The sequence below is a fragment of the Macaca fascicularis genome, chromosome 6 (assembly GCF_037993035.2).
Source record: "Macaca fascicularis isolate 582-1 chromosome 6, T2T-MFA8v1.1".
NCBI lineage: Eukaryota > Metazoa > Chordata > Mammalia > Primates > Cercopithecidae > Macaca > Macaca fascicularis.
This window is the reverse complement of record NC_088380.1, coordinates 164,076,612-164,092,332: the sequence shown is the minus strand read 5'-3', so window position 1 is coordinate 164,092,332 and position 15,721 is coordinate 164,076,612. Positions and strand designations below refer to the sequence as shown.

At 42.6% G+C, this 15,721-nt stretch overlaps 1 protein-coding gene across 20 annotated transcripts in view; it reads right to left on the bottom strand.

Annotated features, from left to right (window-relative positions):
• CYFIP2 (cytoplasmic FMR1 interacting protein 2) overlaps positions 1 to 15,721 on the bottom strand; it is a 133,283-nt gene that overhangs the window by 102,965 nt on the left and 14,597 nt on the right. For 12 of the 20 annotated variants that reach the window (XR_012414313.1, XR_012414314.1, XR_012414315.1 and 9 more), the window contains exons 2-4: positions 10,832 to 10,971; positions 9,186 to 9,275; positions 1,103 to 1,180 (exon numbers count right to left, since the gene is read on the bottom strand). Coding sequence is in view for 17 of the 20 variants with exons in the window: in XM_073994657.1 (XP_073850758.1) it covers positions 1,103 to 1,180; positions 9,186 to 9,275; positions 10,832 to 10,948 (285 nt within the window). In the remaining 3 variants the exon portion in view is untranslated. The remainder of the gene's footprint in view (positions 1 to 1,102; positions 1,181 to 9,185; positions 9,276 to 10,831; positions 10,972 to 15,721) is intronic. The other 8 variants (XM_073994659.1, XM_073994663.1, XM_073994667.1 and 5 more) reach the window with 1 other exon arrangement.

Sequence of the window (15,721 nt, the reverse complement as noted above, 5' to 3'; positions counted from 1 at the left end):
CAAAGCTCCCCTAGGCCTACCCAGGCCCATTTCCCCTACTCTGCAGTTTTCACCAGTGTGCACATTAGAAAGCCATGGCAGACATCCTCACAACGCATACGCCAAGACTGCTAATGGATACACGGGATCTGAAGAGTAAGCCAAGGTAAGCACAGGGACATTCTTCACACTATTGCTTAGAAAGTCTTACAATGGCAGCATCATGCTAAATATCCACTAGTTGACCATTAAGCGGATAAAATATGCTACAATCACATAATATCACTGTGAGCTGTTAGAAGGAATGAGACAATTCTATGTAACCAGGAAACAAAGTCACCATAAACAGTTGAAAAAAGTGACAGAATAGTCAGGTCCCATTTTTGTTAAGTGAAACAAGACAGCATGTGTGCTCATATATAAGACAGGCATAGAAAATCTGAAAGGATGCAAACCAAACCATTAATAGTAGTTTATTGCTGGGGCCTAGAATTAGGAAGAAGGGGCAGGAATAGTTTCTCTTTACACACCTGTGGCTTGCTGACTTTGTTGCCATAGGACCCGCTAATTACATGCTGATGGCACTGATGGTAATAAAAATATCTGTATGTGTCAACATGAAAAAAGTCAGTAAGTAAGAATTAAGTGGGGAAAAAAGCAAGTGGCAGAACAATAGAAACATGAAACAATACATTTTTGTAAATAATAATTTACAAAATAATATTCGTGTCAGGAAAAAGATCCAGAAGAGTATGTCACAGAGTGTACATGGCCATCCTATGGCGGGAGGTGGGTTTGGGTGGTTGGGGTGAGGCAGTGGGAACATCTTGCTTTTTACTTCATACCCTCTGCAGTGGTTTTGGTGTCATGTAGTTACCATATACTGCTTTGGAAATAAAATATATTGAACAAATGTGTTTTCAGTCCCTCGACATGGGTCCATGTCATCACTTTTATGGGAAGCTCTCTGAATGTCATCCAGGTTCTTCCTTGGATAAGAGGACCTGCTTTACTCCCTACCATGTGGAAAAAAAAAATAGCTCAGCTCTCTGGTTTGGGGATGAAGTCGGGGTTAGTAATGTCCTCTGGAGGGGAAAGAGACACACAGCAAGGACAGTCTCACCTGGGGAATGGCCCGGGAACAGCTGCGCCAGGTGTACAGCATGACCGCATACTCATGTCCTTCCTCCAGCATCTCATTCTGAAATGGTAAAACAGCCTCAGCAGGGAGGAACCAGATGGGTGCCACCAGGCTTCAAAAGCCCCCAGGTCCTCACTGCTTATGGAATGGTCCATGGACCCACAGCATGGACATCACCTGGGGACCTTACTGGAAATGCAGAATCTCAGGCCCCTCCCTGGGCCTATGTAATAAGAATCTGCATTTCAACAAAATTCCCAGGTGACTCACATACACAATGAGTTTGAGAAGAACTCACCCTTAGGCCACATTTTCCCAAACAGATGGATGGCTACCTTAGAAAGAATGGGGGAGACCTATGTGCCACCCAGATATAACGTTAGCAAGAAAATAAGCAAGTAGCAAAACAGTATGTACAGCAGATAGGTTAAAAAACAAAACAGAAATAGTTATGAAAGTATATTATCAAAACTGCCTTTGCAAAGATTATGACAGGAGAGAAATCTGACATAGTTGACGCCATCTTGCTTCTAATCTCCAAACTGTCCTTGGTCATTCCTGGATGCAGGCTAAGCTACCTTTGGGAGGAATTTTGTTGACAGTTTAACCTTAAAGCAAGGAAGATAATAGCCCTTTCCAGAACTAAACTGCCTTTGTAAATCTAATGAAAGTCCACAAGGTTAGGATTATGAGAGGTGCGTGAATTCTGCTTAAGATGTAGGCATATTTTCCATAATCCCTTACTACTTAGGAGTCACGTGGCCGGAGGTCACAAGATTTGGGACTTCCCCAATTGCTCTTACTAATACCAACACTATTGTAGAATGTAAGATTGGTCTTTTGAGAAGTTCTTCAGACTGACTCCACCTGGACTTTTGGGACTCGACTGGTCCAATGGCCCCCACCCAGAGGCAGCCTCAGCACATGAAGCCTGTTTTCCACACTCCATGACCGCATTCCCAATCAATCAGCACCCATTTCCTAGCCCCATGCCCACCAAACCATCCTGGAAAAAAGTCTAATCTCCACGCTTTTGAGGAGGCTGGTTTGCATAGTAACTCTGTCTCCTTTGTGGGCAGCCTCATATTGATTAAACTCCTTCTTTACTGCAATACCACTGTCTCAGTGAATTGGTTTTGTCTGTGCCGTGGACAGGAAAAACCCGTCAGGTGATTACATTATTACGTATTGAAAAAAATTTCAGTGCAACATGCACCAAGCTATGAATAGCAAGTGCTCTGTGGGGCTGGATTGTTTTGCATCACTTTTTAAAAAGTCCTACAGCACTATAATGCTCATACTTTTATAAGAGCCCATGTACTATCTCATAAGCAGGAAAATGATTAATATCAATTTTTAATAATAAGCAGAGCAGATGGGAAAACCGACAACAGCATGAAAAACTAATGTGAAAAAATACAGTCATGACTCATCTCACTGAGGAAGTGTTACTGTGGAAAGAGACCTAAACTCAAGGTCCAAATACCTGGGCTCAAGGCTGGGCATGGTGGCTCACACGTGTAATCCTAGCGCTTTGAAAGGCTGAGGTGGGTGGATCACCTGAGGTCAGGAGTTCAAGATGAGCCTGGCCAAAATGGCAAAACCCCGTCTCTACTAAAAATACAAAAATTAGCCAGGTGTGGTGGCGGGCGCCTGCAATTTCAGCTACTCGGGAGGCTGAGGCAGGAGAATTGCATGAGCCCGGGAGGCAGAGGCTGCAGTGAGCTTAGATTGCACCACTGCACTCACAGCCTGGGTGACAGAGTGAGACTCCACCTCAGACATACATACATACATACATAAACATGTGGGCTAAAATACCAGCTTCATCACTTATTAGCCCTTTAGTCTACTGTAAATCACTTATCCTAAAATTCTCCACTTAGTCATCTGTTAAATCACGATAATAATAATCTCATACAATTTTATGAGAATTAAATGGAACACACACACATACTCTTGGTAATCTATGAAGTGAGTCAGGACAGTAATCTGGCAGTGTTACAACATGTTAACCACAGATTTACCATTCGACCCAGTAACTCCTGGGTATGTGTATACCCAAGAGTACTGAAAACAAATATCTACACAGAAAAATGTGTAGATTCAAGATTTGCAAGTAACACAAATATTCATAGCAGCATTATTCAAAATAGCTCAATAACCTGAGTGTCCATCAACGGATGGATGGATAAGTAAAATGTGGCATATCCATACAATTAATTATTTGGCAATACAAAGTAATGAACTACTGATACACGCTGCCACATGGATGAACTCTGAAAACACTATGCTGGTCAGGCATGGTGGCTCACGTCTGTAATCCCAGCACTTTGGGAGGCCGAGGCAGGCGGATCACCTGAGGTCGGGAGTTCGAGGCCAGCCTGATGAACACGGAGAAACCCCATCTCTACTAAAAATACAAAATTAGCCAGGCGTGGTGGCGCATGCCTGTAATCCCAGCTACTTGGGTGGCTGAGGCAGGAGAATCGCTTGAACCCAGGAGGCGGAGGTTGTGGTGAGCCAAGACCGTGCCATTGCACTCCAGCCTGGGCAACAAGAGTAAAACTCTGTCTCAAAAAAAGAAAGAAAAGAAAAAAAAGAAAAGAAAAGGAAAGGAAAGGAGAGGGAGAGAGAGAGAGAGAGAGAGAGAGAGAGAGAGAAAGAGAGAGAGAGAGAGAAAGAAAAGAAAAGAAATAAAGAAAACATTATGCTAAGTAAAAGAAGCCAGACACAAAAGGTCCCATATTGGATTATTTATTTAGATGAAAATAGGCAAATCCATAGAAACAGAAAGTATATTAGTGACTGCCAGGAGGTGGGGGGGGTGAGAGGAATTGGGATTGATTGCTAACAGGTCCAGGGTATCTTTTAGGGGTGATGAAAATTAGGTAGTAGCCATGGCTGTGTAACATTGTGAATATGCTAAAAACTACTGAATTGTACACTTTAAATGGAAATACACCTTGAAAAAAAAGTCAACAAAAAAAGAATTTTACTAGGCCATCTCTTTTTATAAATGTTTGTATCTACATTAAAAAATGAACTTCAGGTCGGGCGTGTTGCCTTATGCCTGTAATCCCAGCACTTTGGGAGGCCAAGGCAGGCAGATCATGAAGTTAGGAGATCGAGACCATCCTGGCTAACACGGTGAAACCCTGCCTCTACTAAAAATACAAAAAAGTAGCCGGGCATGGTGGCGGGCACCTATAGTCCCAGCCACTCAGGAGGCTGAGGCAGGAGAATGGCATGAACCCGGAAGGCGGAGCTTGCAGTGAGCCGAGATTGCGCCACTGCACTCCAGCCTGGGCGACAGAGCAAGACTCCATCTCAAAATAAATAAATAAAATAAATAAATAAATAACTTTATTTTAAAATCCACATATCACCATTTCATAATATCTTATTAGTACAATAGCAGATTAATTTACTTATGACAGTTCTGTTTTCAACAGCAAATGTCATTGCCAAGTCACACTTACAATGATTAATTTAGAGAACTTTGAAAATCAGTAACATGTTGTCCTTGAGAACAGGGAGAGCCAATCAAGCCTGTGGGTCCCGCAGTCATCTGCCTCAGAACACATGTCAAAAAGGGGAAGTGACAGTCAGTCATGTAAGGAACATGTGTCTACTTTTAGCACTGAACTGCCTGCCAACAGGTGTAATTCCAACTCATGCATTCAGTGAATGTTTAACTGGGTACTCACGGGTCCCAGGCTCTGTGCTTTGTGCTGCGAACAGCGCAGTGAACAAGAAGAATGTGAACTCTGCCCTGCGGACAGTTTGGCCATCAGCCAGATCTGTCATATAATTATGCTGGAATGTAGAGGTTAGGATTGTGCGGTGGAAAGAGCCCTGAGTGGGGAAACTTGAGTACTGGTCCTCACTCTTCTTGGGCCCATCTTTTAATTTTTAATGTCTTAATTTCCTTACTTGGAGGTAAAGAGTTGGCCTGAATCATTGGTGTTCAGCCCTGGTTGTACATTAGAGTTACCTGGGGAACTTTGATGCCTAAGCCAGGCCCCAAACTAACTATTTATCCCTGGGGATGGGGTGGGACATTGGTGTTTTTAAACAATCCCCAGGTTGATTCTCTTGTGTAGCCCACATTGACAGCTTCAGGACTAAGGATCTCTAAAGTCCTTTACATTTCTAATATTCTGAAAGTCCACGACTTAAACCCAATGTGAGTCTGGCTCAAATTTTCTGTAGTGGCAGATTCAGTGATCACTCAGCCCCCATCTGACCCCCAGCAAAGAACCTTCAACTCTTCCATATAGTTGGTCAATTATGTGGTTTGCGCACTTCCCCTCCTCTTTTCTCTGGTTATCCTGCCCTTCAAGAGATTCACCTTGCCCAAGTAGGGGGCAGGAGACATACAAGAAGATGAGCATCTCATATGCCCACATTGCTGCTGAGAAGCTACCCCAGAAAGACTGGGAAAGGCATGAGGAGGACACTGTCGACCGAAGGGAGATTTTGATGTTATCCGGGAATGTCAGCATTGCACACCACTCATGACTCATGCCTAAGCCACATCAACACTCTCCCTGTGTAGGCAGAATAATGGTCCCCCAAAGATGTCTGCACCCTAATCCCTGGTGCCTGTGAATATGTTCCTTCACAGGGAAAGAGGGAGTTTACAGATGTGATCAAGTTAAGAGCCTTGCAATGTGGGTAGGGGGGTGGTGGTGGTGATTCTGGATTATCCTGGGGAGCCCAGTGTAAACACAAGGTACTCATAAGCAAAAGAGGGAGGCAGAAGAGTCAGAGAAGGAGATTTGAAGATGCAGGCAGAGACCAGAGTGATGTCACTGCTGGCTGGGGGCCACAAGTCAAGGAATGTAGACACCTCTCGAAGGTGGAAAAGGCAAGGGAACAGACTTTCCCCTGGAGCCTGCAGAAGGAATGTGGCCCTGCTGGCACCCTGATTTTAACTCAGTAAGACCCATGTCAGACTCCTGACCTGACAGAACTGTGAGCAAATAAATCAGTGTTGTTCTAAGCCACTAAGTTTGTGACGCTCTGTTAGGGCAGCAACAGAAAATGAACACCATCACCCTCCAACCTAGCCCCTCCTTCCGACTGCCCTGTTGGTGACTTGACCTGGTCTTCCTGGGAACTCAGTCAGTGCAGTTCCAGCTGACTGCTAAGCCAGTGTCCCTCACATCCATATCCTCTTAGCTGTACCCCAGTGCCATCACCCTCATTCGACCTGGAATACCTGCAGTGTAGATAACTTTAATTATCTTGACAAATTTATTTGCCCCATTCCTACTTGCAACTCATTCTACATATAACTAACACATGGAACCTGTCCCCCAAACAGAGTTCTGTTCACATCTCTTCTAAGGATAAAGATTTTCCATGGCTTTTAATTTTTTATTAAATAAACTAAAGCCTTCTGTTATGGGCTAGACTGTGTGCCCCCCAGATTTATATGTTGAAGCCCTAACCCCACAGGACCTCAGAATGTGACTGTATTTGGAGATAGGGCCTTTAAAGAGGTAATTAAGTTAAAATGAGGCCATTAGAGAGGGCCCTGATCCAATCTGACTGGTGTCCTTATAAAAAGAGGAAATCTGGACACACAGAAAGAAGGTGCCAGTGATGTGTGCACACAGAGAAGAGACCAGGTGAGGATGCAGAGAGAAGCAGCCATCTGGAAGCCAAGGAAAGAAACCTCAGGAAAAACCAAACCTACGGACACCCTGATCTTGGACTTTTAACCTCCAGAATAGGGAGAAAATACATTTTTACTGTTTAAGCTACCTCATCTGTAGCACTTTGTTATGGTATCCAAGCAAATGAATACACCCTCCATGCCCCGACACCTTATTTGTAGGGAATCTATAAACAATATCCCTATATGTACTTTACAGTCCAAACCAGTCACTCCTTGAAAATCCTTGCCCTGTGCCTTTGCTCACACTGGCTCTTCCACATGCTGTGCTCTCCCCATCTCATCTTGGACTGGTAAAATTCTAACTGTGTGAGACAGCACGGAACAGGAGAAAGAGATCAGGACTGGGAGTCAGTCCTGGATTTCAGGTCCAGTCCCGTGATTTACTAGTTGTGAGATCATGAGCAACCTGCTTATTAACTTTTCTAGGCCTCAGTTTTCTCATCCCTAAAATGGATATAATGATCACTTTGCAAGTCACAGGGCTGTTATAAAGCCCCAATAATATAATATATGAAAATGCCTTACATATATTTTAAAGTATACTGTGTCTACAAGGTATCATTATCCTCCTACAAGGCCTCACACAAAAGCCACTTCCTTCATCAAGCTTTCTCTGACTCTCTCAAGGTTCCTTCAAAAACACAGAACTTTGAACTTTTATCATGACATTTACCCCTAACTTTGCATATTTTTGTTTGTCTGTAAGGCATAGTCTGGAGCAAAGGTTTTGTAGTCAGGCAGACCTTGATCTAGAGCTGTCACTTGTCAGCTGCAGGACCCTGAGTAAGTTACGTAATTTTTCTGGGCTCCAGTTTTCCCCATCTGCAAAATGGATATGACAATAGAACCTATCTCACAGGGTTGATGTGAGGAGCAAATGAGACAATGCATCTAAAATATCTGTATAGAAAAAGCATTCAATAAATGGTAAGCTTGTCAATTTCCCACTTGACTCACTGAGGATCAGGACTAGCCCCTATCTGTCCTTGCATATCTCTCCAGCATTTACACGGTCCTCTGTGGGCACCAGTGACACAATACTTACTGAATGAATGAGCAGAGTTTGTCAACACAAGGTTACGGGAAATAACTGATACAGTGCTATGGTTGGAGTGTGTTCCCCAAAGTTCATGTGTTAGAAACTTAAACCTCCAGTGCAACAGTGTTGAGAGGTGAGTACTTTAAGAGGTGATCAGGTCACGAGGGCTCTACCCCCATGAAAGAATTAATGCTGTTATTATGGGGGTGGGTTCCTTATAAAGGATGAGTTTGGCCCCCTTCCCTCTCTCTCCTACCCACGTCATGCCTTCTGCCACGGCATGATGCAATAAGAAGGCTCTCACTGGATACTGTCCCCTCAATCTTGGACTTTCCAGCCTCCATAACCATGAGCCAATAAACTACTACTCTTGTTTTTTTTGAGATAGGGTCTTGCTCTGTTGCCCAGGCTGGAGTGCAGTGGCATGATCACAAGTCACTGCAGCCTCAACCTCCTGGGCTCAAGCGATCCTCCCACCTGAGTCTCCCACGTAGCTGCAACTATAGGTGTGCGCCACCTCACCCAGCTAATTTTTAAATTTTTTGTAGAGACAGGGTCTTGCCATGTTGCCCAGGCTGGTCTCGAACTCCTGAGCTCAAGGGATCCTCCTACCTCAGCCTCCCAAAGTGCTGAGGTTAGGGGCATGAGCTACCGTACCCGGCCTAAGCTTCTACTTATTATAAATTACCCAGTCTGCAGTTTCCTTGTTATAGCATCACAAAATGAGCTAAGACATATAGTGTCAAAGGTCTATGGAGCCACAGGCAGGGTCTATGAACACGGAATTTGGAATTCTTTAAATTGCTGCATGAGAATAAAAGCAATGGAAGCCTAATAGAGAAGGGGAGGAGCCCTCCACAGATGAATCAGACTCTAGGAGAGAAAATAAGAACTAACCCTATTTGCACGTGATTTAGGCCATCAGCTTTTTTGAGTAACTGTTACTCCAAAACCAAAGCCAATGTCCCTTTTTCAAGGAACCTTTTGCTTTGCTCAAGACAAAATTCCACACATTCATTAACCTATAAACAAGGCAGGATCCAATCACATGTTAACCCAAAAAGCTATAGGAGCTCAGGGAAGTGAATAGTAGAGACTCAGTTGGGCCCTAACAGTTAAGGAGTATTCACAAAGCCAGACGATAAAGGGGAACAGTATGTTTCTAGGCACGGAGAGGGGATGGGGCAGAATGTAAGAGTGGGCTTAAGCAGATGCTTCTGACTGAGGAAGGGGGTTCTTAGAGTAGGTGTGCACATGCCTCTGGCGTGAGAAGCTGCCCACGACCCCTGCCAGCCCAGCAGGGAGCATGTCTGCACATGTGGATCACAGAGACTTACCATGCTGGAGTGAACTGTAGCCTGCTCAATGTACCTTGCAATGCCCGTGACAAATGCATTTCTGTCTTCGAAGTTCGTGTCAAAGTTAGCCTGTGGAATTAGAGGACAGGAACACTTTGGTTGTTAGAAAACAGTTCCAAGTTGGCTGGGCATCCAGGGAGCAAACTGCTGCTGACAAACAATGCAAGTTCTCTGTGGGGACCTCCTGCTGCATCACCTTTCATCTTGCCCCTTCCCCACAAAGTCCTACTCTCAATCACACTGGGCAGGAGCTGGCGATGACAGGGCCCGCCATCTGCTTCCCATCAGTAATCAGGTTCACTCGGCTGAGCTTAAGAAGCAGATGCTTAAACTCCACAAGCCCAAATAACTGCTAAAAGTTAAGATGGGCATTGCTTTGATTAGGCAGTTCCAGAAATACTCACCCAAGGGTGTGGATATATAGGTACAAGAATAATCACTGTGGCAGTTTTTTGTGATTTAAAAAAACTATAAACAACCCAAATGTCCAGCAACAGTGAAAGGCTAAATATACACACATTTATATATATATATATATATATATATATATATATATATATAAATATATATATATATAAAAAATAGCATATCCACAAATGGACTTTTAAGTACCATGAGGTGGCTAAGCATAATGTGGTAGTACTGCGGCATTGTCAAGGAAAAATATCCATAATAAATTTTAAGTTAAAAAGCCAACTCATAAAGCAATAAATATAGTATGGTTTTCTTTTGGTAATAACATATATATGTATATATACACAAACACATATATGTATATTTGGTAAAAAAGGTATATATAGGCATAGTTATAGAAAAAATTTATATGTTTTTGTATACTTTTTTGTGTACTTTTTGTATTGCTTATAATAAAAAAGATATTTCTATAATTAAAATTTTAATCTGGGTTAGAAATGTGAATCAATGAAGTTTATGAGCTGAACCTTCAAGCATGTGCTTCATACATGCACTGAAAGAAATTTAAGAATTTATTATGTATTTATATTTAGTCTCCTTTTGCTGTCTGAGAACTATCAAAAGGTCAAACACAGTTAAAACTTTCAAATTAGCATATGCTTTCTTAACATGGCATCTGGCCTGGCACACCCAGACAAGGGGCTATAAGCTTGACTCCCGGCCCTGATGGGTCATAGTTTGGAACAATCTGATGGTGGTTTATCACAAGCTCTGCTACCTTAGGCAAAAGCAAACAACTGTGACCAGCTTCCCTGAGCCATGAGCTGCTATGGGGTGTTGTAGTGTCCTCCTCACACGCATGAAGGAAAAGTAATTACCCAGGCAGGCTCTGGGGTTTCTAAGTTGCAATATTTAATTCATGAGGCCAGAGCTGCCAAAACCTCGGTTGGTACAGCAGCAAGAATAGCCAGGAAGGTATTTCGGGGTCAAAGCAGATCAACAAGACTTCCCTGTGGGAGGGAAATAGTCCTGCAGCACATTTAGTAGCTAATCTGTTCCTTACACTCAGCTCCACCAGTGCACAAGGGACTCCATCAGCTCACGACTTTTCACCTTCTAGATGCAGACCTCTCCCTCTGCCTCAGGGCAAACCCTCTTAGGGGATCCCCAGAATTCCTGGGCCCCCTGGTGCTATCTGCCATTTCCATTACCTGGTACATGATGGAGGAAGGCGGGGGCTCGATGCATGGCTGCTGGTCAGGGAGGGGAAGCTCTTCAAGCAGGTCCACGTTGGACAGGGCATCTTCCAGGGTGACGTGCGTGGTCATGGCTGCAGTTTCTGTATTCTGCACTGCGGGAAAGGAAGAGAAAGTCAGTGGAGAATTTCAGGGGCCTCTAAAATTCCTCTTAACCACACCATGTCCAGGATCCTTAGGGAGTACAGAGAGAGTTAAAACGCATTGAGGCCACTTCTCCTGACCACTTCTTCCCAAGGTGTTCTCAGTGTGTATCTTTTATATCTGAGGATCTCTTTATGGCTAACAAAGTACTTTGTGTGTACTTGGTCGACCCTCACCACCGCCCTCTGTGATCAACGTGGAAGGTGGCACTCTATCCATATAACCGATGAAAAATCAAGGCTCAGAGAAGTTATGTGATGCCCACACAGCCACGTCACCAGGAGCGAGGGACCTCAAGTGGGATGTGAGGACATGGGTCATGGTTAGTTTCTCCACCTTTCATTCTTCATAAGGATATTTATGAGTTCCACTCTTAAATTACCATGCAATACAATTATTCATGATGGTGACAGCCAAGATAATCAACTGAAAACCAAAGCCCAGGTTTTTAGGCTAATTAAATTGGGATTAAAATAACTCAATTCCTGCAAATCAACCTTCCTTGCAAAGATGGAGGAGCCATTGTCTTCCTTGGCCTGGGTATGTTTTGTGAGTCACATCAAACAAATCAGCCCTAAATGGACATTTCTGTGTCTTAGACCCTGGCACAGCACAGCTGCTTTGATTGTATGTTTGGCAGGATTAGAAGCTGAAGAGAATCTGAACAGCACAGTTACCCAACTCGAGCTAATTCCTATTTTAAGAACTCAGCACCCAGCAAACAGAATACTCATTTTTCCCCCCAAACATATGTGAAACACTGCTTAAAAACTAATCACGATTTAGGCTATAAATCAAGTTCCCACAAGTTTCTTCAAAAATGATAGCCTACAAGTTACATTCACTGTTTATTAAATGTAATGCAATGAAATTAGAAATCAATAATGCAAATTGTAGCAATAAAATCCCATACCTTTGAAAATGTGTAAAACATACTTCAAGGTCATTCAAAACTAAAAGAGGAATTCCAATAGAAATGATAAGATATTTAGAAATGAAAGATGGAAAGCACTAATACATGTCTTCAACACATTTAGCTGAAAGAAAAGTGGAACTAAATGAAGTTAATGTTACACTAAAAAACCTTAAGAGAACAAAAGTCAGCCCAGAGAAATGAGAATAGAGGGACTGAGAGTTACAAAGGCAGACATAAAGCAAAAAACAAAGCAAAATAAAACATAACAGTAGAGGTAAACAAAAACACTAAAAGCTGAGTTCTAGAAAACAGCTTTTAATAACAATAATAAAGCCAACCCTAAACACACATGATTAAGAGAGACACAAAGAGAAGGGCCACTGTGCTTGTCTGAGAACCCCTTCCTGACCACCTTCGATTCCAAGGAGTTGTGAGATCCCTGGGCTGGAATTTCTCCTGTGAATGTCAGCCAGTTTGCCTTGCTTGTTAGGAAATACGGTGTCTGACATTAGGGGGAAAAAGGACCATCAACACAAGAATTTGGTACAGGGGCTGCAAAGGACTAAAACAACTGCAGAATATACCCAAGGTCATGCTGCCCCGAGACTAATACCTGCCTTAGGCCCAAGGTTGGGAGGGCAGAATGGGGCTGAGCCTTCACTGGCTGCTGTGCAGCTAACCAGATTCACATTTCACTGAGTTCTCGAACACACCTTCCTATCACGTACCATGGCAACAGCAAATGCTGCATCCAGTGAGGGCTCACTGAGCCCAGAGGTAACTTCCCCATCTGCCCTCTGCAGAAGGCTGGTCTCCTAGGGTGGTTTCAGGTCCTCTCCACACCTAAGTTTCTTCCTCTTCTCTACCCCACAGTTCTAAGTGTGGCATTCAGTTCTATAGCAAAACCACTTCACTGATCCATTGAAAGAAAAGGAAAAAAAAGACTCTCTTCCTTCTTATACTACTACTAAGTCCATTTTACAGGAGGGAGTAGTGATTTTACTGGGCATAATGATCTTCAGCCTCCAAAGCCCTAGTAATTCTCTTCATTAATTCCAATTATAATAACAGTAAAACATTTCTTTAGCCCTTACTTTGCGTCAGACACTACGCGAAGTACTCAACTATTTCATTCTTGTATCCACCCTATAAAGGTAGGTACTATGATTACTCCCAGTCTATAGATGAACAAACAGAACCTCGGCATTTAATTTCACAGGATCAAGCGCTGGCAACTGGTGGAGGGAAGGCTGGCCCAGGTTTGTCCAGCTCCATAGTCTGAAGTCAGCTTCATTACTACATACTTCCCTCCAAGGACTCACGCTCGCATTTTGAGATTACACTTGATGAGTGGAGGTTTATTTCATACCAACCTCTACACTAGGTGTTTTCAAAAACTACGCATTAATGGTTCTTGGCCCTGCTTGTGCCAACAAATCATGTGCACAGCTTCTAAATAACAAAATGTCTGGGTTCCAACCAGGGGACCAGGAAGACTGCATTTGAAAGGTGTCCTATCTCATTTTCAATAAGGAAAATCCAGATGAAACTTACAAGGAGATACACCATTTCTCACTGATTAGATCGACTCAAATCCAAAAGTTTGACCACACATGCTGTTGGCAAGGCTATGGAGAAAAAGGCTCTCCCAAACATTGTTGGTAGGCATGGCAAAATGACACAACTCCCGCGGGAGGAAATCTGCAGTATCTAACAAACTTCCATAAGCATTTTACCCTTTGACCAGCAATCCCACTTCCAGGAATCTGTCCCAAAGATGCACTGACAAAAATACGCAAAGATACATGCACAAGGCCATTCACAGCAGGACTACTTGTGATAGCAAAAACTGAAAACAGCAAACATTCATTGATATAGTTACGATACTCGCCCTCACCCAAATCTCATGTTGAATTCTAATCCCCAGTGTTGGAGGTGGGGCCTGGTGGGAGGCGTTTGGATCATGAGGGCGGGTCCCCATGAATGGCTTGGGCTATCCCCTTGGTGATGAATGAGATCTGAGTTCACAGGAGATCTGGTCATTTAAAAGTGTGTGGCACCCCCCTCCCCCACACTGCCCACTCTCTTGCTCCTGCTTTCACCACGTGGTGTAACTGTTCCCCCTTCTGCCTTCTGCCATGACTGAAAGCTTTCTGCAGCCTCCCCAGAAGCTGAGCAGATGCTGGCACCACGCTTCCTGTACAGCCTGCGGAACCTTGAGTCAATTAAACTTCTTTTCTTTATAAATTACCTAGCCTCAGGTATCTCTTTATAGCAGTGCAAGAATGGCCTAATACATCCATTAACAGAGGAATGTCTGGATAAACTATGGTGCCACCATACAGGGAAATATGAAGCAGCAGGAAAATTAAGTGAGGACCTCTCTACATGCTACTACGGGTGATCTCCAGGACATGGTATGGACAGCATGCGCTCATTTACCCAGGAGCGGGGGCTGCAGATGTCTACACACACATCTTCTACTTAAAAAACAAACCATGGAAAGGCAAGCCATATACTTTTAAAAATTAGTTACCTATGGAGAACAGGAAAAGAAGGGAAAACAGTTAACGGGCAGAGATAGGGGCTACAATACTTTGAATATGTCTTATTTTGTAGATTTGACTTTGAAAGCATCAAAACATTTTACATACTTACAAAATAAAATGTAAATTTATAAAAAGTGGCCCCCAAATCGAAAAGTAAAACGAAACAAATGAATGTATATATGTTGTACTATTGGAGTAACTCCACAGAAAGGGACTATTATTCCAAGTGATTTTAAAATTGAGCCATGTGCTGGAAGAGCCCTGATGGATCACAAAGACATCTAATAAAAGCTTGGTTTTTATTACTTTGTTACTGTTAGATGAGCCTGTGAACCAACTATTATGCTGAGAATTGGTAAATAACAGCAAACATTTAACCTGTCTTTCCTAAACAAACTATACCACCAGATAACCAAACTATAGAAGAGATGGATGTTTCTTTCCGTAAAAGTATTTTTTTCCTTTTTAAGATAAACAGACAATATCCTTGTTTTCCAACCTCTATAAACAAATGGATCTAGGCACTGATCATCATCAGCTGCTAACATCCCTAAATGAAAGACAATCAAATATTATGTGCTTAATGATGGAAAAACACACCAAGAATGCTGGATCCAAAACAAAACACCTGAATCTAATTAGGCCTTTGATGCCAACTCACAGGAAATATAAGAGGGCAGAAAAACATGCTATACCCCAGTGATGTAATCAGCAAAATACAATCTATGACAAATTCTGCAGGACAAATGACTCAGGACCTCTAACATACAAATTGCAAAGACAGAAAAGAGAGATGGGAGGAAAATCTATAGATTTTGAAGAGACCGAACACACTATCACGTGTGGACCTTACTTGGATCCTATTTCAAACAAACCACCATACAAATAAAATTATAACTTTATGAGAAAATTAGAAAATTAGTACTGACTGGATATTTGATAATATGAAGGAAATATGTTATTTTATTTAGGTTTGGTAATATCAAGGTTAAGTTTTAAAAGAGCCTTTATCTTCTCGAAATACCTACTAAAATATGGATAAAAGGACACAGGGGTTTGCTTCTAAATAATACTAGATGGGGGAAGAGTGAGTAAAAATGAAACAAATTCAGCAATGAGTTAAGTATAGATTGTGTGTGACACATACGTAGAGATTACTGTATTTTTCCATCCAATTTTATATATGTTTCAAAGTTTTCATAAAATCCCCTAGATCAGTTTATAAGCTCCCAGCTC